At 53.9% G+C, this 20,113-nt stretch overlaps 1 protein-coding gene across 1 annotated transcript in view; it reads right to left on the bottom strand.

Moving 5' to 3' along the window:
* fer1l4 (fer-1 like family member 4) overlaps positions 1-20,113 on the bottom strand; it is a 527,478-nt gene that overhangs the window by 470,496 nt on the left and 36,869 nt on the right. The window contains exon 4 of the mRNA XM_072515422.1: positions 18,572-18,671. Coding sequence (XP_072371523.1) covers positions 18,572-18,671 — 100 coding nt within the window. The remainder of the gene's footprint in view (positions 1-18,571; positions 18,672-20,113) is intronic.

The following is a 20,113-nucleotide window of genomic DNA, read 5'->3' as shown; positions in this document are numbered from 1 at the left end:
TCTGTTATCGGGGTACGGGGAGGATATTCTGTTATCGGTGTATAGGGGAGGATATTCTGTTATCGGGATACGGGGAGGATATTCTGTTATCGGGGTACAGGGAGGATATTCTGTTATCGGGGTACAGGGGAGGATATTCTGTTATCGGGGTACAGGGGAGGATATTCTGTTATCAGGGTACAGGGGAGGATATTCTGTTATCGGAGAATAGGGGAGGATATTCTGTTATCGGGGTACGGGGAGGTTATTCTGTTATCGGAGTACAGGGGAGGATATTCTGTTATCGGGGTATGGCGAGGATATTTAGTTATCGGGGTACAGGGGAGGATATTCTGTGATCAAGGTACAGGGGAGGCTATTCAGTTATCGGGGTACAGGGGAGGATATTCTGTTATCGGGGTACGGGGAGGATATTCAGTGATCGGGGTACAGGGGAGGATATTCAGTTATCGGGTACGAGGAGGATATTCTGTTATCGGGGTACAGGGGAGGATATTTAGTTATCGGGGTACAGGGGAGGATATTCTGTTATCAAGGTACAGGGGAGGATATTCTGTTATCGGGGTACAGGGGAGGATATTCTGTTATCGAGTTACAGGAGAGGATATTCTGTTATCGGGGTACAGGGGAGGATATTCTGTTATCGGGGTACGGGGAGGATATTCTGTTATCGAGTTACAGGAGAGGATATTCTGTTATCGGGGTACAGGGGAGGATATTCTGTTATCGGCGTACGGTGAGGATATTCTGTTATCGAGTTACAGGAGAGGGTATTCTGTTATCGAGTTACAGGAGAGGGTATTCTGTTATCGGGGTACAGGGGAGGATATTCTGTTATCGGCGTACGGGGAGGATATTCTGTTATCGGGGTACAGAGGAGGATATTCTGTTATCGGGGTACGGGGAGGATATTCTGTTATCGGGGTACAGGGGAGGATATTCTGTTATCGGGGTACAGGGGAGGATATTCTGTTATCGGGGTACAGGGGAGGATATTCTGTTATCGGGGTGCGGGGAGGATATTCTGTTATCGGGGTACAGGGGAGGATATTCTGTTATCGGGGTACAGGGGAGGATATTCTGTTATCGGGGTACAGGGGAGGATATTCTGTTATCGGGGTATGGGGAGGATATTCTGTTATCGGGGTACAGGGGAGGATATTCTGTTATCGGGGTACGGGGAGGATATTCTGTTATCGGGGTACAGGGGAGGATATTCTGTTATCGGGGTACAGGGGAGGATATTCTGTTATCGGGGTACAGGGGAGGATATTCTGTTATTGGGGTACAGGGGAGGATATTCTGTTATCGGAGTACCCCCTACCCCCTCCTCTAACCAAAAAAAAAACAACCGCTGTAAAGATCAAGAGGAAGGCTTGAGGGCAGGTAGAAGTAGAAAGAAGTTGAACCGTGACGTCACAGCCTGCAGGTAAATGATTGGCTGGTGACTGGTAAATAGTTTTTCTTTTCTTTTCCCTCAGGTGTTATCGTGCGGGGTGCAGTGGTTGTTGAGTGAGTGCTTGCTGAGAAGGGGAGTAAATTTTTTTTTAAACTTACTGTAGGGAGTTTTCAGCTGAATCCGGTCGGAGTGAGGACAGAGTGACTGCTGGGTAAGTAGGAAAGATTTAAATTGTTTGCGCAGGCCAATAACAGCTGATTGCTGTTTTTGTGTGGGGCGCAGTGGTTGCTGGTTAAGTGTTTTAATTTTACCTGTATTTAAGTTGGGCAATTTCTAAACCTTAGACACTACACTTGTAGTGTCCCCCACCCTTCCACCTCCTTTAACCTAAGGGGTAGAGTGAATAACAGCTAAGCTCTTTCTTTCTTTTTTTATCTAGAGGGGATGGCAGGAAGGCAGTGCAATGTTCCTCCTGCAGAATGTTTGAGGTGAGGGACGCCCTCAGTGTCCCTGCTGATTTCATCTGTGGGAAGTGCACCCATCTCCAGCTCCTCAGAAATCGCGTTAGGGAACTGGAGCTGGAGCTGGATGTACTTCAGATCATTCGGGAGGCAGAGGTGGTCATAGATAGAAGCTTCAGGGATGTAGTTACTCAGAAGAATAAAGATAGATGGGTGACGGTGAGAGGGGCTGGGAGGAAGCAGTCAGTACAGGGATCCCCTGTGGTCATTCCCCTTACTAACAAGTATACCGCTTTGGATACTGTTGGGGGGATGACTTACCAGGGTTAAGCCATGGGGTACAGGTCTCTGGCACCGAGACTCGCGGTTGGTGTGTTGCCTCCCAGGTGCCAGGGTCTGTGATGTCTCGGATCGTGTTTTCGGGATGCTTAAGGAGGAGGGGGAGCAGCCGCAAGTCGTGGTTCACATAGGTACCAACGACATAGGTAGGGATAAGGATGTAAGGCAGGAATTCAGGGAGCTCGGGTGGAAATTTAGATCTAGGACAAACAGAGTTATTATCTCTGGGTTGTTACCCGTGCACGTGATAGCGAGACGAGGAATGGCAAGAGAGGAGTTGAACACGTGGCTACAGGGATGGTGCAGGAGGGAGGGTTTCAGATTCCTGGCTCATTCTGGGGTAGGTAGGACCTCTACAAACGGGATGGTCTATACCTGGACCAGAGGGGTACCAGTATTCTGGGGGGGGGGGGAAATTGCTAGTGCTCTTCGGGAGGGTTTAAACTAGTTCCGCAGGGGCTTGGGAACCTGAATTGTAGCTCCAGTATACAGGAGGTTGAGAGTAGTGAGGTCATGAGTAGGGTTTCAAAGTTGCAGGAATGTACCGGCAGGCAGGAAGGTGGTTTAAAGTGTGTCTTCTTCAATGCCAGGAGCATCCGGAATAAGGTGGGTGAACTTGCGACATGGGTTGGTACCTGGGACTTCGATGTTGTGGCCATTTCGGAGACATGGATAGAGCAGGGACAGGAATGGTTGTTGCAGGTGCCGGGGTTTAGATATTTCAGTAAGCTCAGGGAAGGTGGTAAGAGAGGGGGAGGGGTTGCATTGTTAGTCAAGGACAGTATTACGGTGGCAGAAAGGACGTTTGATGAGGACTCGTCTACTGAGGTAGTACGGGCTGAGGTTAGAAACAGGAAAGGAGAGGTCACCCTGTTAGGGGTGTTCTACAGGCCTCCGAAAAGTTCCAGAGATGTAGAGGAAAGGATTGCAAAGATGATTCTGGATCGGAGCGAAAGCAACAGGGTAGTTGTTATGGGGGACAGTAACTTTCCAAATATTGACTGGAAACACTATAGTTTGAGTACTTTAGATGGGTCCGTTTTTGTCCAATGTGTGCAGGAGGGTTTCCTGACACAGTATGTAGATAGGCCAACAAGAGGCGAGGCCATATTGGATTTGGTACTGGGTAATGAACCAGGACAGGTGTTAGATTTGGAGGTAGGTAAGCACTTTGGTGATAGTGACCACAATTCGATTACGTTTACATTAGTGATGGAAAAGGATAGGTATATACCGCAGGGCAAGAGTTATATCTGGGGGAAAGGCAATTATGATGCTATGAGGCAAGACTTAGGATGCATCGGATGGAGAGGAAAACTGCAGGGGATGGGCACAATAGAAATGTGGAGCTTGTTCAAGGAACAGCTACAGCGTGTCCTTGATAAGTATGTACTTTTCTGGCAGGGAGGAAGTGGTCGAGCGAGGGAACCATGGTTTACTAAAGCAGTCGAAACACTTGTCAAGAGGAAGAAGGAGGCTAATGTAAAGATGAGACATGAAGGTTCAGTTAGGGCGCTCGAGAGTTACAAGTTAGCTAGGAAGGACCTAAAGCGAGAGCTAAGAAGAGCCAGGAGGGGACATGAGAAGTCTTTGGCTGGTAGGATCAAGGATAACCCTATAGCTTTTTATAGATATGTCAGGAATAAAAGAATGACTAGGGTAAGAGTAGGGCCAGTCAAGGACAGTAGTAGGAAGTTGTGCGTGGAGTCCGAGGAGATAGGAGAGGTGCTAAATGAATATTTTCCGTCAGTATTCACACAGGAAAAAGACAATGTTGTCGAGGAGAATACTGAGATTCAGGCTACTAGACTAGAAGGGCTTGAGGTTCATAAGGAGGAGGTGTTAGCAATTCTGGAAAATGTGAAAATAGATAAGTCCCCTGAGCCGGATGGGATTTATCCAAGGATTCTCTGGGAAGCTAGGGAGGAGATTGCTGAGCCTTTGGCTTTGATCTTTAAGTCATCTTTGTCTACAGGAATAGTGCCAGAAGACTGGAGGATAGCAAATGTTGTCCCCTTGTTCAAGAAGGAGAGTAGGGCCAACCCCGTTAACTATAGACCAATGAGCCTTACTTCTGTTGTGGGCAAAGTCTCGGAAAGGTTTATAAGAGATGGGATGTATAATCATCTGGAAAGGAATAATTTGATTAGAAATAGTCAACACGGTTCTTGAAGGGTAGGTCGTGCCTCACAAACCTTATTGAGTTCTTTGAGAAGGTGACCAAACAGGTGGATGAGGGTAAAGCAGTTGATGTGGTGTATATGGATTTCAGTAAAGCGTTTGATAATGTTCCCCAACGTAGGCTATTGCAGAAAATACGGAGGCATGGGATTCAGGGTGATTTAGCAGTTTGAATCAGAAATTGGTTAGCTGGAAGAAGACTAAGGATGGTGGTTGATGGGGAATGTTCAGACTAGAGTCCAGTTACTAGTGGTGTACCACAAAGGATCTGTTTAGGGGCCACTGCTGTTTGTCATTTTTATAAATGACCTGGAGGAGGGCGTAGAAGGATGGGTGAGTAAATTTGCAGAATGACACTAAAGTCGGTGGAGTTGTGGACAGTGCGGAAGGATGTTACAAGTTACAGAGGGACATAGATAAGCTGCAGCGCTGGGCTGAGAGGTGGCAAATAGAGTTTAATGCAGAAAAGTGTGAGGTGATTCATTTTGGAAGGAATAACAGGAAGACAGAGTACTGGGCTAATGGTAAGATTCTTGGCAGTGTGGATGAGCAGAGAGATCTCGGCGTCCATGTACATAGATCCCTGAAAGTTGCCACCCAGGTTGAGAGGGTTGTTAAGAAGGCGTACGGTGTGTTAGCTTTTATTGGTAGAGGGATTGAGTTTAGGAGCCATGAGGTCATGTTTCAACTGTACAAAACTCTGGTGCAGCCGCATTTGGAGTATTGCGTGCAATTCTGGTCGCCGCATTATAGGAAGGATGCGGAAGCATTGGAAAGGGTGCAGAGGAGATTTACCAGAATGTTGCCTGGTATGAAGATCTTATGAGGGAAGGCTGAGGGACTTGAGGCTGTTTTCGTTAGAGAGAAGAAGGTTAAGAGGTGACTTAATTGAGGCATACAAGATGATCAGAGGATTGGATAGGGTGGACAGTGAGAGCCTTTTTCCTCGGATGGTGATGTCTCGCACGAGGGGACATAGCTTTAAATTGAGGGGAGATAGATATAAGACAGATGTCAGAGGTAGGTTCTTTACTCAGAGAGTAGTAAGGGCGTGGATTGCCCTGCCTGCAACAGTAGTGGACTCGCCAACACGAAGGGCATTCAAATGGTCATTGGATAGACATATGGACGATAAGGGAATAGTGTAGATGGGATTTAGAGTGGTTTCACAGGTCGGCGCACCATCGAGGGCCGAAGGGCCTGTACTGCGCTGTAATGTTCTATGTACTGGGTGTGGACCTAGACACGTCACAGGTGAGGGCCATGATAAATCGGGAACACAGACCTTGCTGGCGACATTCCCGATTTTCGACAATCGTGTGATTTTTGGCTTGCATCACCGTTGACAGCTCACGTGCCATCAAAATTTCACCCAGGATTTCCAAATTTTCCTACAGCACAAAACTTGTTGCGATTGTGTAGATATGTATACACAGTGTGTCCAGTATCTACAGTGCATATACACAGTGCATATAGTATCCACAGTGCGTGTACACAGTGCATACAATATCTACAGTGCGTATACACAATGCATACAATATCTACAGTACATATACACAGGGCAAATATACAGTGCATACTGTACATATAGATATTCCCGTACTGGCCTCCCCGAACAGGCGCTGGAATGTGGCGACTAGGGACTTTTCACAGTAACTTCATTGAAGGCTACTTGTGACAATAAGTGATTATTATTATTATTTTTCAGTGTGTACAGTATCGACAGTGCGTACAGTATCCACAGTGCATACACAGTGCATACAATACGTACACACAGTACGTATATAACATACGCAAAGTACGTATATAACACACACTCTAAAGTTTTGAGTTGTGCAAATTCTAAAGTATTTTCTCTTTGAAGTGTGTTAAGTGTGGAAGAATGAGGAATAAAAATACCAATCGTAAACTCAGTTCAATTGAATCTTATTTTTAAATACAGCCATAGCAACAGTTGTTAAGCTAATGCGCTTACTCATTATTGGCTGACCTTTTGAAGTCGAGTCAAACAGGTTTTTCGTGCTCCCTTCTGCTGGGTTTTTTACCTGTTATTGTATTGTTTCCTTTTACTAAATGCAAAGGGGCAGACGGGGCTGGCGATGGCCTTCACCAAGTTTCCTGATGGCTCATGGAAATTCACTGTAATACTGGAGCAGTTCACCCGGCACAGACATTGTCAAACTCAACAATAACCCAAGCATTGTTTAGGCCCAGTCTCCACTCTGACAGAGTGAGTTAATCGGAGCTGAATTCTCAGGTGCTGCAAGAGAGCGTAACAACTCTGGTCCCACCAACGAGGACCAGGCGGAAGGGCGCTCGGGGGGGGGGGTCTCCAAGGGGATCAGAGGCCCTCAGCTGCATGCCCTTTAGGCAGGGTGGTGCCCTGGCACAGCTAGTGTCAGCCTGGCAGTGCCACCTGGGTACCCTGGCACTGCCAAGGTGCCCAGGTGGCACTAACAGCTGATGGGGCACTGCCATGGTGCCAGGTTGGCACTGCAGAGGTGACATTTTTTTCGCGCGTACAATTAGTCCAGGATTCCCTCCAATGTTACGTTTGGGCTGGGGGGGTAGGGTCAGAGATTCTTCTGGGGGCCACGGAGATCGGGACATCATTCTCACTACAGTGGGTTGTTCTGGCGAGCAGAGCTCCCCGCTGCAAAAACAGGGCCAAGTGTGGCCTCGGCCGCGCGTTTCCCATTTAGGCTCCTTATTCAGAGCGACTCGTGTTGAATAGACACGTGTTTCTCCCCACTACGAATGCCGGGAAACGCCCGGCTAAACGCGCTCGCTCGGGTACTTTGCTCCCTTTTTGGATAACCCTAACCCTAATTGATAGTGCACCAATTTATTACGCAGAGATTTTACAACGATGGATCTCCACGTCAAGCCGGATCGCCTGCAGCTGCACCCTCACGCAGACAATGCCAAGTCGGCCTTCGCACATTGGCTAGCTTGCTTTGAAGCATACATTGGATCTGCGACAGACCCACCCTCAGAGGCACAGAAGCTCCAGATCCTTTACATGCAGCTGAGCTCCGATATCTTTCCCCTCACCCGGGACGCGCCGACCTATGCTGAGGCCATGGTGCTACTGAAGGAGAACTACACTCAGCAGACCAACAAAATCTACGCCAGGCACCTCCTGTCCTCGCGGCATCAACTCCCCGGTGAGTCTGTGGAAGATTTCTGGAGTGCCCTGCAAGCCCTGGTGAGAGACTGCGATTGCCAGGCCGTTTCGGCCGTTGAACATTCTGACCTGCTAGTTAGAGACGCATTCGTTACGGGCATAGGGTCGGCCTACGTCCGCCAGCGCCTCTTAGAAGGGGCTACCCTCAACCTTGCAGCGACCAAGGCGATCTCACTCACAGTCGCCTTCTGGGCATCGTGGACCCCACCAGCGAACACCCCATCGTGGACCCCATCAGCGACCGCCCCCAGCCAACCCCAGGCCTGCACCGAAGTGCTACTTCTGCGGACAGACAAAACACCCCCAGCAGCGCTGCCCGGCGCGGAGTGCGCTCTGCAAGGCCTGCGGGAGTAAAGGACATTTTGCTGCTGTGTGCCAGGCCCGCTCGATCGCCGCTATTGTCCCTGCACCCCCCACGTGCGGCCCGTGGGCGCTGCCACCTTGCTTGCCTCAGGACACGTGCGGCCTGTGTACGCCGCCATCTTCCCCGCCTCAGGACCCCTGCTCGTCGACCACCTCATCGGGCCGCTCATCGCCTGCGACCGCCGCCGACCAGCCACGTCTGGCCTCCATCACGATCGATCAGCCCCGACCGCACAACCTCGCGACCGCGACGACGACAGTGAAGGTCGACGGGCTTAAGATATCCTGCCTTCTGGACTCCGGGAGCACTGAGAGCTTCATCCACCCCGATACGGTAAGGTGCTGCTCCCTCACTGTACACCCCATTAACCAGAAATTCTCCCTGGCCTCTGGATCCCACTCCGTGGCGATCCGGGGGTACTGCATCGCCACCCTCACCATCCCGGGCGTAGAGTTCAGCGGCTTCCGGCTCTACGTCCTCCCCGACCTCTGCGCTGCCTTGCTACTCAGCCTGGACTTCCAGTGAAACCTCCAGAGCCTAACCCTGAAATTTGGCGGGCCCCTACCACCCCTTACTGTATGCAGTCTCACAACCCTTAAGGCCGACCCACCTTCTCTGTTTGCAAACCTCACCCCAGATTGCAAACCCAACTCCACCAGGAGCAGACGGTACAGCACCCAGGACAGGCCTTAATCAGGTCTAAGGTCCAGCGGCTGCTACGGGAAGGTATTATCGAGGCCAGCAACAGCCCCTGGAGAGCCCAAGTGGTAGTTGTGAAAACTGTGGAGACAAACAGGATGGTCGTTGACTACAGTCAGACCATCAATCGGTACACGCAGCTCGACGCATACACCCTCCCACGCATATCTGATATGGTCAATCAGATTGCACAGTACTGGGTCTTCTCGACAGTGGACCTGAAATCTGCCGACCACCAGCTCCCCATTCGCAAGGCGGACCGCCCGTACACCGCGTTTGAAGCGGACGGCCGCCTTTACTACTTCCTTAGGGTTCCCTTTGGCGTCACAAACGGGGTCTCTGTCTTCCAATGGGAGATGGACCGAATGGTTGACCGGTACGGACTGCGGGCCACTTTCCTGTACCTGGATAACGTCACTATCTGCAGCCACATCCAGCAGGACCACGACGCTAACCTTTCCAAATTCCTCCACACCGCTAAACTCCTCAAACTAACCTACAAGGAGAAGTATGTGTTCAGCACAAACCGATTAGCCATCCTCGGCTATGTGGTCCAGAATGGAGTGCTAGGGCCCGATCCCGATCGCATGCGGCCCCTCATGGAACTCCCCTTCCCCACTGCCCCAAGGCCCTCAAACGATGCCTGGGCTTCTTCTCGTACTACGCCCAGTGGGTCCCTAACCATGCGGACAAGACCCGCCCACTCATTCAATCCACCGCTTTCCCACTGATGGCCGAGGCTCATCAGGCCTTCAACCGTATCAAGGCCGACATCGGCAAGGCCGCGATGCACGCGGACGACGAGACGCTCCCCTTCCAAGTCGAGAGCGATGCATCAGACGTCGCTCAAGCCGCCACCCTCAACCAGGAGGCAGACCCGAGGCATTCTTTTCCCGCACCCTTCATGCCTCCGAAATTCGGCACTCCTCCATCGAAAAGGAGGCCCAAGCTATTGTTAAAGCTGTGCGGCATTGGGGGCATTACCTGACCGGCAGGAGATTCACTCTCCTCACTGACAAACGGTTGGTTGCCTTCATGTTCGATAATGCACAGCAGGGCAAGATCAAAAATGATAAAATCTTAAGGTGGAGGGAGGATCGAGCTCTCCACCTACAATTATGAGATTTTGTATCGCCCCAGTAAGCTCAACGAGCTCCCCGATGCCCTATCCCGAGGTACTTGTGCCAGCGCACAAGTGGACCGACTCCGCACCCTGCACGACGATCTCTGTCACCCAGGGGGTCACCCACTTTTATCACTTCTTAAAGGCCCGCAATCTGCCCTACTCCATCGAGGAGGTCAGGGCTATCACCAGAGACTGCCAGATCTGCGCAGAGTGTAAACCGCACTTCTACCGGCCAGACCGAGCACACCTGGTGAAGGCCTCCCGCCCCTTTGAACGCCTCAGCATGGACTTCAAAGGGCCCCACCGACCGAAACATGTACTTTCTTAATGTGGTCGATGAATATTCCAGATTCCCCTTCGCCGTCCCATGCCCTGATATGACATCTGCCACCGTCATCAAAACCCTCAACACCATCTTTGCTCTGTTTGGTTCCCCCGCCTACGTCCACAGCGACCGGAGATCCTCATTTATGAGCGATGAGCTGCGCCAGTACCTGCTCAACAGGGGCATTGCCTCGAGCAGGAAAACCAGCTACAACCCCCGGGGAAACGGGCACGTGGAGCGGGAGAATGGGACGGTCTGGAAGGCCGTCCAGCTGGCCCTACGGTCCAGAAATCTCCCGGCCTCCCGCTGGCAGGAGGTCCTCCCCGACACCCTTCACTCCATTCGGTCGCTCCTTTGCACTGCGACTAATGAAACTCCCATGAACGTCTCTTTCCCTTCCCCAGGAAGTCCACCTCCGGGGTTTCACTCCCAACATGGCTGGCAGCTCCAGGACGCATTCTCCTCCGCAAGCACGTGTGGCTACACAAGGCGGACCCGTTGGTTGAGAGGGTACAGCCACTTCACACAAACCCGCAGTACGCCTACGTAGCGTACCCCGACGGCCGCCAAGACACAGTCTCCCTCAGGGACCTGGCATCAGCTGGGTCCCCACACACCCCTCCCCCACCTCTGCCCCGGCACCACCCTCCCTCCCCCCAGCCCACCCCACCCCACCACAGCCCCTGCTCCAGGACGATCCGTCCTCCCCTTGGTCCCACCCGGGGATGAAGATGAGGTCGACACGCTCCCGGAGTCACCGATGACCGAACCGACGCCTGAATCGCCACCAGAACTGCGGCGCTCGCAGCGACGGATCAAGGCGCCCGATCATCTAAATTTGTAAACTTTTCCTTAAAATGTTAAACACCTGAATGTAAATAGTTTTTCACCCCCCGCTGGACTCTTTTTTAACAAGGGGTGAATGTGGTAGTCACCACTGTTGTATTGTATATACCGCATACGAGGGGTATTACGGTAAGGCCCCTGTACTACAGGTACGGGGGTAGATCCCTGCCTGCTGGTTCCGCCCACTAGGCGGAGTATAAATGTGTGGGCTGTCCGAGCTGCAGCCATTTCGGCAGCAGCTGCGGGAGGCTACACAAATCTGCGTAATAAAGCCTCGATTACACTCTACTCTCGTCTTGTCGTAATTGATAGTGCATCAACCTGTACCCCGGCCTCGGAAGGAGGCTGCCAGCCACTGCCATTCACCGTGCATCGGCACAGTTGGCAGAGGCAGTCAGCACCGTGAGCAACACCACCCGAACCGGCCAGCAGTGCCGGAAGAATCTGCACAACCTCCTCAGGGTGAGTAAGCAGCACTGAGCCCCTGGCGCTAACCCCGTCCTACACATCCGTAACCCCCCCCGCCCGGGACAGCCGAACACCCACCCTGTACCACATGCCGGCACCCATACCGGCCGCCATGGCCGGTGCCCTGCCCACTGGAGGCCACCAGCTACCCACCCCCTGGGCTGCATGTGTTGGACAGTCTAACACTGTCATTTTCAATGCCCTGCCCCCCTCCCCCAGAAGAAGGACGCTCATAACCGCAGGGAGCGGAAGAAGACTGGAGGGGGACTGCCGGACCTGCGGCCCCTCACCGTGGTCAAGCATAGGGCACTGGACATGATCAGCGGGCCCGAGGAAAGGACAGTCACTGGCGTGGAGCTTGTCTGCGGGCGAGGAAGTGAGACCCCACTGCGTTGCGGTTCCCTGTGACACGTGTGTCCATTCCCCCCAATACCACCCCCACCCCCCACAACCACCCCAACTCCCCCCTAACAAACACGCCCCCCCCCCTCCTCCCACCACTCTCTCCCCTCCCCCCCCCAAACCCCCCCAGCGGTTGAATCATGCATCTTGACTTGTTATGTCTTGCAGGACCTGTTGGTGTCCACTGCCCCCACCCCCATCCCCACCATCAGCCACAGTCACAACCCCAGGTGCCGACCCGCGATGAGGAGACCGATAAGGACGTGAGCCATTGACCCGAGACCCAGGACACCCCAGACATGGACTTCCTGCCACAGCTATCTCCAACACCCTCCACCATCCCAGAGACAGTTTAGTGCAGAGGCTCCTGGGACATACTTAGGTGCTGCAGTACATCAGGTGGAGGTAGGAACTCCCGAGGGGGCGGACGGTCGGAAGGCCGGGCTGATCCCAGAAACCAGCTGCCGTCCAGACGGGTCTCGGGCTTCTGGAACAGACGGTCCCATCGATTATGGAGACGCAGGCGCAGAGTCAGGGACTATATGAGTCGTCGTCGTAAGCATCCAGTACCTGCAGGTGCAGTTGGAGGAGTCCAACCGCGCGCAGGAGCAGGAGGTGGTGCCGGCCATGCGTGCCACCCAGGCCAACACCGCACGGGTTGCGTCCGCGGTGGAGGCCTTGGCGGCGATGGTTTTGACTATGGATCAGCGTGTTCAAGGCCTGGGGCAATCTGCGCAGGCGCTGGCCGAGGCCCAGGACACGGCTGCCCTCTCACAGGCAGCTATCTGGACATCGCTGTGGTGCTTCTGAGCATGGCCCAGTCACAGCAGCCCGTGGCAGGGATCGGCGGCGGCATTGCCCAGGCACTGGCTGATGTGACACAGACGCAGAAGGTGGTGGCACAGTTGCAGCGTGATGTGGCCCAGTCCCAGATGGAGATGGTGCACTCTCTGTGCAGACCCTGGCCAAGATGGCAATGGGCCTCCAGGACTGGCAGCACCAGGTGGCGGGGGAGCCTCAGGGGATAGCTCCGTTCGCACCCCCGTCCCATGGAGAAACCCGGGGGCTCGGGCACCCTGAGGGAGGAGAAGGTGATGGGGCCCGTGCCGGTGACTCCCGCAGGGGAGATGCCGGAACACTGCAGCACGTCGGACTCTCCCTCCTGTCCCTGGTGCATCTGGTGGGCAGCGGGCAGAACAGGGCGGCACCACGCCACCCGGTACACCCAAGCAGCAGCCGGGCCCATCCAGGCCGGACCGCCCCAGGAGACGTATGCCAACAGGGACCCTCGACGTAGGGCAGGAATCACAGCAGGCTGTCTCCACTCCTGGTTGCATCTAAACTGGACAGGCATAAATATCCTGGCCGCAAGGTTTGCTAGTGTCACACGGGAGGGTTTAAACTAGTATGGCAGGGGGGTGGGCACCGGAGCAATAGGTCAGAAGGTGAAAAGATGGAGGGAGAACTAGGGAATAGGGACAGTGTGGCTCTGAGGAAGAGCAGACGGGGAGAAGTTGCTGAACACAGCGGGTCTGGTGGCCTGAAGTACATATGTTTTAATGCAAGAAGTATTACGGGTAAGGCAGATGAACTTAGAGCTTGGATTAGTACTTGGAACTATGATGTTGTTGCCATTACAGAGACCTGGTTGAGGGGAGGGCAGGATTGGCAGCTAAACGTTCCAGGATTTAGATGTTTCAGGCGGGATAGAGGGGGATGTAAAAGGGGAGGCGGAGCTGCGCTTCTGGTTCGGGAGAATATCACAGCTGTACTGCGAGAGGACACCTCAGAGGGCAGTGAGGCTATATGGGTAGAGATCAGGAATAAGAAGGGTGCAGTCACAATGTTGGGGGTTTACTACAGGCCTCCCAACAGCCAGCGGGAGATAGAGGAACAGATAGGTAGACAGATTTTGGAAAGTAGTAAAAGCAACAGGGTTGTTGTGATGGGAGACTTTTAACTTCCCCAATATTGACTGGGACTCGCTTAGTGCTAGGGGCTTAGACTGGGCAGAGTTTGTAAGGAGCATCCAGGAGGGCTTCTTAAAACAATATGTAGATGGTCCAACTAGGGAAGGGGTTGTACTGGACCTGGTATTGGGGAATGAGCCCAGCCAGGTGATAGAAGTTTCAGTAGGGAAGCATTTTGGGAACAGTGACCACAATTCAGTAAGTTTTAAAGTGCTGGTGCACAAGGATAAGAGTGGTCCTCGGGTGAATGTGCTAAATTGGGGGAAGGCTAATTATAACAATATTAGGCGGGAACTGAAGAACATAGATTGGGGGCGGATGTTTGAGGGCAAATCAACATCTGACATGTAGGAGGCTTTCAAGTGTCAGTTGAAAGGAATTCAGGACCGGCATGTTCCTGTGAGGAAGAAGGATAAATACGGCAACTTTCGGGAACCTTGGATAATGAGAGATATTGTAGGCCTCGTCAAAAAGAAAAAGGGAGGGGCAGCCCCGTAGCGCAGTGGGTTAGCACTGTGGCCTCACAGCACTGAGGTCCCAGGTTCGATCCCGGCTCTGGGTCACTGTCCGTGTGGAGTTTGTACATTCTCCCCGTGTCTGCGTGGGTTTCGCCCCCACAACCCAAAGATGTGCAGGTTAGGTGGATTGGCCACACTAAATTGCCCCTTAATTCGAAAAAAATGAATTGGGTGCTCTAAAAAAATTTTTTAAAAGGAGGCATTTGTCAGGGCTAGAAGGCTGGGAACAGACGAAGCCTGCGTGGAATATAAGGAAAGCAGGAAGGGACTTAAGCAAGGAGTCAGGAGGGCTAGAAGGGGTCACGAAAAGTCATTGGCAAATAGGGTTAAGGAAAATCCCAAGGCTTTTTACACGTACATAAAAAGCAAGAGGGTAGCCAGGGAAAGGGTTGGCTCACTGAAGGATAGGCAAGGGAATCTATGTGTGGAGCCAGAGGAAATGGGCGAGGCACTAAATGAATACTTTGCATCAGTATTCACCAAAGAGAAGGAATTGGTAGATGTTGAGTCTGGAGAAGGGTGTGTAGATAGCCTGGGTCACATTGAGATCCAAAAAGACGAGGTGTTGGGCATCTTGAAAAATATTAAGGTGGATAAGTCTCCGGTGCCTGATGGGATCCACCCCAGAATACTGAAGGAGGCTGGAGAGGAAATTGCTGAGGCCTTGACAGAAATCTTTGGATCCTCACTGTCTTCAGGTGATATCCCGGAGGACTGGAGAATAGCCAATGTTGTTCCATTGTTTAAGAAGGGTAGCAAGGATAATCCCGGGAACTACAGGCCAGTGAGCCTTACGTCAGTGATAGGGAAATTACTGGAGAGAATTCTTCGAGGCAGGATCTTCTCCCATTTGGAAGCAAGTAGACGGGCGGGATTCTCTCAGCCCACGCCGGGCCGGAGAATCGTAGGGCCAGGTGTGAATCGCCAGGTCATACAATTTCAGGCATGTCACCTCCAGTCCGCACTATCTGCACTCCATGGAAAAGTCGAGAAAAGGGTGCACATTGTGAAACAGCTCATCTGCAAGGCCGCAGACTCTGCTTCCGACATACACCTTGCACTGCTCGCGTACAGTGTGACTCCATTGTCCACTGGCATGTCGCCGGCTCAACTCCTGATGAACAGGGACCTTCAGACAACACTTCCAGCCATACACCTGCCCAACCTGGATCACCTCCCGGTGCTGCAGAAGATGCAGCAGCTCAGAGACCATAAAAAGCAGGGCTATGATGCCCATGCCACTGATCTGGCTGTGCTATCCCCGGCAGACACTGTCAGGATCAAGTAACGGATGGTGGGTGGTCTGCCCCGGCTGTCGTTGTTCGACAGGCCGCGCCCCGCTCTTATATTGTACGTATGGCTGATGGCTCCATCATGCGAAGGAATCGGAGAGCACTGCGCAAAGTTGCCTGCCCGCAACCATTTTCTCCTCCATTTCCATATGTTGAATTGCCACCTCCTGATACCTCGAACCACGGGGCCACCAGTCAGGCTTCCATCCCGCCTGTCAAGGCGCCGTCGTCCCCTCCACCACCTCTGCGACGATCGACCAGGATCAGACGCAAGCCTCAGAGACTGGACTTATGAACATTTGTTTTGTTTGCTCTGTTCTGTTGTCCTTCGTCAGTCACATTAGACAGACTCATTCACATTTAAATACATTCACATACCACAACAAAACATTAATAAAAGGGGAGATGTCATGATATGCAACATGCAGATAATGAACACATAGAATAGGACACGACCAATGAGCAGGCAGGACACTCAGGGGTGGTATCTCACTATAAAAGGGAAGAAGCACTCACACCCCGCCTCTTTCCACTGACCAACATTGACAGAGTGAGACAGGGTGTACCCCATGCATCGCACCCCAGCACGTGGCTTAGAGCAAGGCTGATTCAGTTGGCTGAGTTACTACATTTAGATTAGCAGAGAGTCGAACTCATTAAGAACTGTGCTAATGGTTCAATAAATCACACTGACCTTACTTCAAAGTCTGGAGCATCTTTTACTCAAGGCTGTTATTCCAAAGTACATAACACAGCATATATGTTTTCACATAAAACACCTATGCACAGTGTTGCAAATCAGCTCGGTGCTCTGTCTGATGGGTGTGAGGGGTGGGCTGGACTGTGCCGGCTGCAGAGGGCAGGGTGGGAATGGGTGCACGTTCATTGAGTGTTGGTTTGTGTAGAGCGGCCTGTTATCAGCAGGTACTCGTAGGGAGACATGCATCCCGTCAATCGCCCCCTGGACCCGGGCCATCCCGGAGATGGCAATGAACCCCATCACCTGGGCAGCCTGGTGGGCACAGTCCACATTGAAATGGATGTATTGAGCTGCCTGGGCATATAGGGCCTCCGTGACAGCACTGATACACCTTTGCACCGAGCTCTGTGAGATTCTGGACAGGTCCCCATTCAGTGCCTGGAAAGACCCCATCACATAAAGGTTCAGGGCAACCCCCACCTTGACAGCCACCGGGAGCGGGTGTCCTCCCCAATACCCCCGCCATGCCAGGTGCGCCATGATCTGGCAGATATGTTGCACTGTCTCATTGTTCAGCCGGAGTCTTCAAAGGCATGCCCGGTCCGGCAGGTCCTCGACACGAGTACACACGAGGCCTCATGCGGCACCTCCTTTGCACCTCCTCCTCCTTGGCCTGTTGGGCGGTTGGACCTCCAGACTGGGCAGCTACCACCTGTCCCTTTGGGGCAGGCTCCACTGCTGCAGCTTCCTCCTCCTCGAGCAGCTCCAGCTCGTATAGCCACAGGACATCCCCCAGGGCTGCGGCGACCAGCAGAGGGGCCCCCATTGCTGGTTGAATTCCAATATCCATTGTCTGCAGGGGTCGAAATGCCGACATGTTACATGGTGCGTACCCCCCCCATGCCCAACTAGGTCCCATGGGCTAGATGGTGGCCCAAGTTGGCACTGAGGACTCTGACCCCGTATAATATAATAATCTTTATTATTGTCACAAGTAGGCTTACATTAACATTGCAATGAAGTTACTGTGAAAAGCCCCTAGTCGCCACATTCCGTTCCCTGTTCGGGTACACGGAGGGAGAATTCAGAATGTCCAATTCACCTAACAGCACTTCTTTCTGGACTTGTGGGAGAAAACCGGAGCAGCCGGAGGAAACCCACGCAGACACGGGGAGAACATGACCCAAGCCGGGAAACGACCTGGGACCCTGGAGCTGTGAAGAAACAGTGCTAACCACTGAGCTATGCAGCCCGCACCCCTGGTCAGAGGATGGGGTACGGGGGTGGTGGGAATGGGTTAACGGAAATAGGTTGTGGGATTTGGCCTATGTAGGGTGCTCTTTCGGAGGGTCAGTGCAGACTCGATTGGCCGAATGGCCTCTTACTGCACTGATTCTATGCACTTCTATGACCCCACAAACGTGACGTAATGCATTTTGGAAGGTCTAATACAGGTCGGGAATATACAGTGAATGGTAGAACCCTCACGAGTATTGACAGTCAGAGAGATCTAGGAGTACAGGTCCACAGGTCACTGAAAAGGGCAACACAGGTGGAGAAGGTGTTCAAGAAGGCATATGGCATGCTTGCCTTCATTGGCCGGGGCATTGAGTATAAGAATTGGCAAGTCATGTTGCAGCTGTACAGAACCTTAGTTAGGCCACACTTGGAGTATAGTGTTCAATTCTGGTCGCCACACTACCAGAAGGATGTGGAGGCTTTAGAGAGGGTGCAGAAGAGATTTACCGGGATGTTGCCTGGTATGGAGGGCATTACCTGTGAGGAGAGGGTGAATAAACTTGGTTTGTTCTCACTGGGACGATGGAGGTTGAAGGGTGACCTGATAGAGGTATACAAAATTATGAGGGGCATAGACAGAGTGGATCGTCAGAGGCTTTTTCCCAGGGTAGAGGGGTCAATTACTAGGGGGCATAGGTTTAAGGTGAGAGGGGCAAGGTTTAGAGTAGATGTACGAGGCAAGTTTTTACACAGAGGGTAGTGGGTGCCTGGAACTCGCTACCGGAGGAGGTAGTGGAGGCAGGGACGATAGGGACATTTAAGGGGCATCTTGACAAATATATGAATAGGATGGGAATAGAAGGATACGGACCCAGGAAGTATAGAAGATTGTAGTTTAGACGGACAGCATGGTCGGCACGGGCTTGGAGGGCCGAAGGGCCTGTTCCTGTGCTGTACTTTTCTTTGTTCTTTGTATGATTCATGATCATTTTCTTAATTATTGATTTTCTGAATAAAGAGGCAGAAAGTGCTGCTTATTAATAATAATTACTTACATCCGTCAGAGAATTTTTCTTGTCAACCAGAGCTTCCTTGAGAACTAAGCGACCAGTTTTGGCCACTTGTTGTAGACTGATGTGTAACTGACCCAGGAGCCTGTCAGAGAGGAATAATCACAGAAAAGCATTCCTTTATTTCCCATTGTTCAGAATCTCTGCTCCACTTTTAAACAAATGTTTTGAAGATTTTGTCACCGAATACCCACAGAGACATTTCCAACAGCTGCCTGGAAATGATAGGAAGGATGAGCAGAAACACTGATTCATTTATACTTAGGCCAGAATTTTACACTACCTCCACCCTCCCCACAACCCACCCCCCTGACCCATCCCCCGACCCACCACCCCCGCCCTCCCCCCGACCCACCACCTCCACCCTCCCCACAACCCACCCCCCTGACCCATCCCCCCACCCTTCAATCTGACCCACCCCCCCGACCCACCACCCCCGCCCTTCCCCCCGACCCACCACCCCCGCCCTTCCCCCCGACCCACCACCCCCGCCCTCCACCCCGACCCACCACCCCCGCCCTTCCCCCGACCCACCACCCCCGCCCTGCCCCCCGACCCACCACCCCCGCCCTTCCCCCCGACCCACCACCCCCGCCCGACCCCCCGACCCACCACCCCCGCCCTTCCCCCCGACCCACCACCCCCGCCCGACCCCCGACCCACCACCCCGCCCTTCCCCCCGACCCACCACCCCCGCCCTTCCCCCCGACCCACCACCCCCGCCCGACCCCCGACCCACCACCCCCGCCCGACCCCCCACCCCCGCCCTTCCCCCGACCCCCCACCCCCGCCCTTCCCCCGACCCACCACCCCCGCCCTTCCCCCGACCCACCACCCCCGCCCGACCCCCGGACCCACCACCCCCGCCCGACCCCCGACCCACCACCCCCGACCCACCACCCCCGCCCTCCCGACCCACCACCCCCGCCCTCCCCCCGACCCACCACCACCGCCCTCCCCCCGACCCACCACCACCGCCCTCCCCCCGACCCACCACTCCCGCCCTCCCCCCGACCCACGGCCACCGCCCGACCACCACCCCCGCCCTCCCCCCGACCCACCACCCCCGATTCACCACCCCCGCCCTCCCCCCGACCCACCACCCCCGATTCACCACCCCCGCCCTCCCCCCGACCCACCACCCCCGCCCTCCCCCCGACCCACCACCCCCGCCCTCCCCCGACCCACCACCCCCGCCCTCCCGACCCACCACCCCCGCCCTCCCGACCCACCACCCCCGCCCTTCCCCCGACCCACCACCCCCGCCCTTCCCCCGACCCACCACCCCGCCCTCCCCCGACCCACCACCCCGCCCTCCCCCGACCCACCACCCCGCCCTCCCCCGACCCACCACCCCGCCCTCCCCCGACCCACCACCCCGCCCTCCCCCGACCCACCACCCCCGCCCTCCTCCCGACCCACCACCCCCTGACCCATCACCCCCGACCCACCACCACCGCCCTCCCCCCGACCCACCACCCCCGCCCTCCCCCCAACCCACCACCCCTGCCCGACCCCCGACCCACC

The sequence above is a fragment of the Scyliorhinus torazame genome, chromosome 8, assembly GCF_047496885.1.
Source record: "Scyliorhinus torazame isolate Kashiwa2021f chromosome 8, sScyTor2.1, whole genome shotgun sequence".
NCBI classification, from domain to species: domain Eukaryota; kingdom Metazoa; phylum Chordata; class Chondrichthyes; order Carcharhiniformes; family Scyliorhinidae; genus Scyliorhinus; species Scyliorhinus torazame.
The sequence above is the reverse complement of the archived record's forward strand: the minus strand, read 5'-3'. Positions and strand labels throughout refer to the sequence as shown.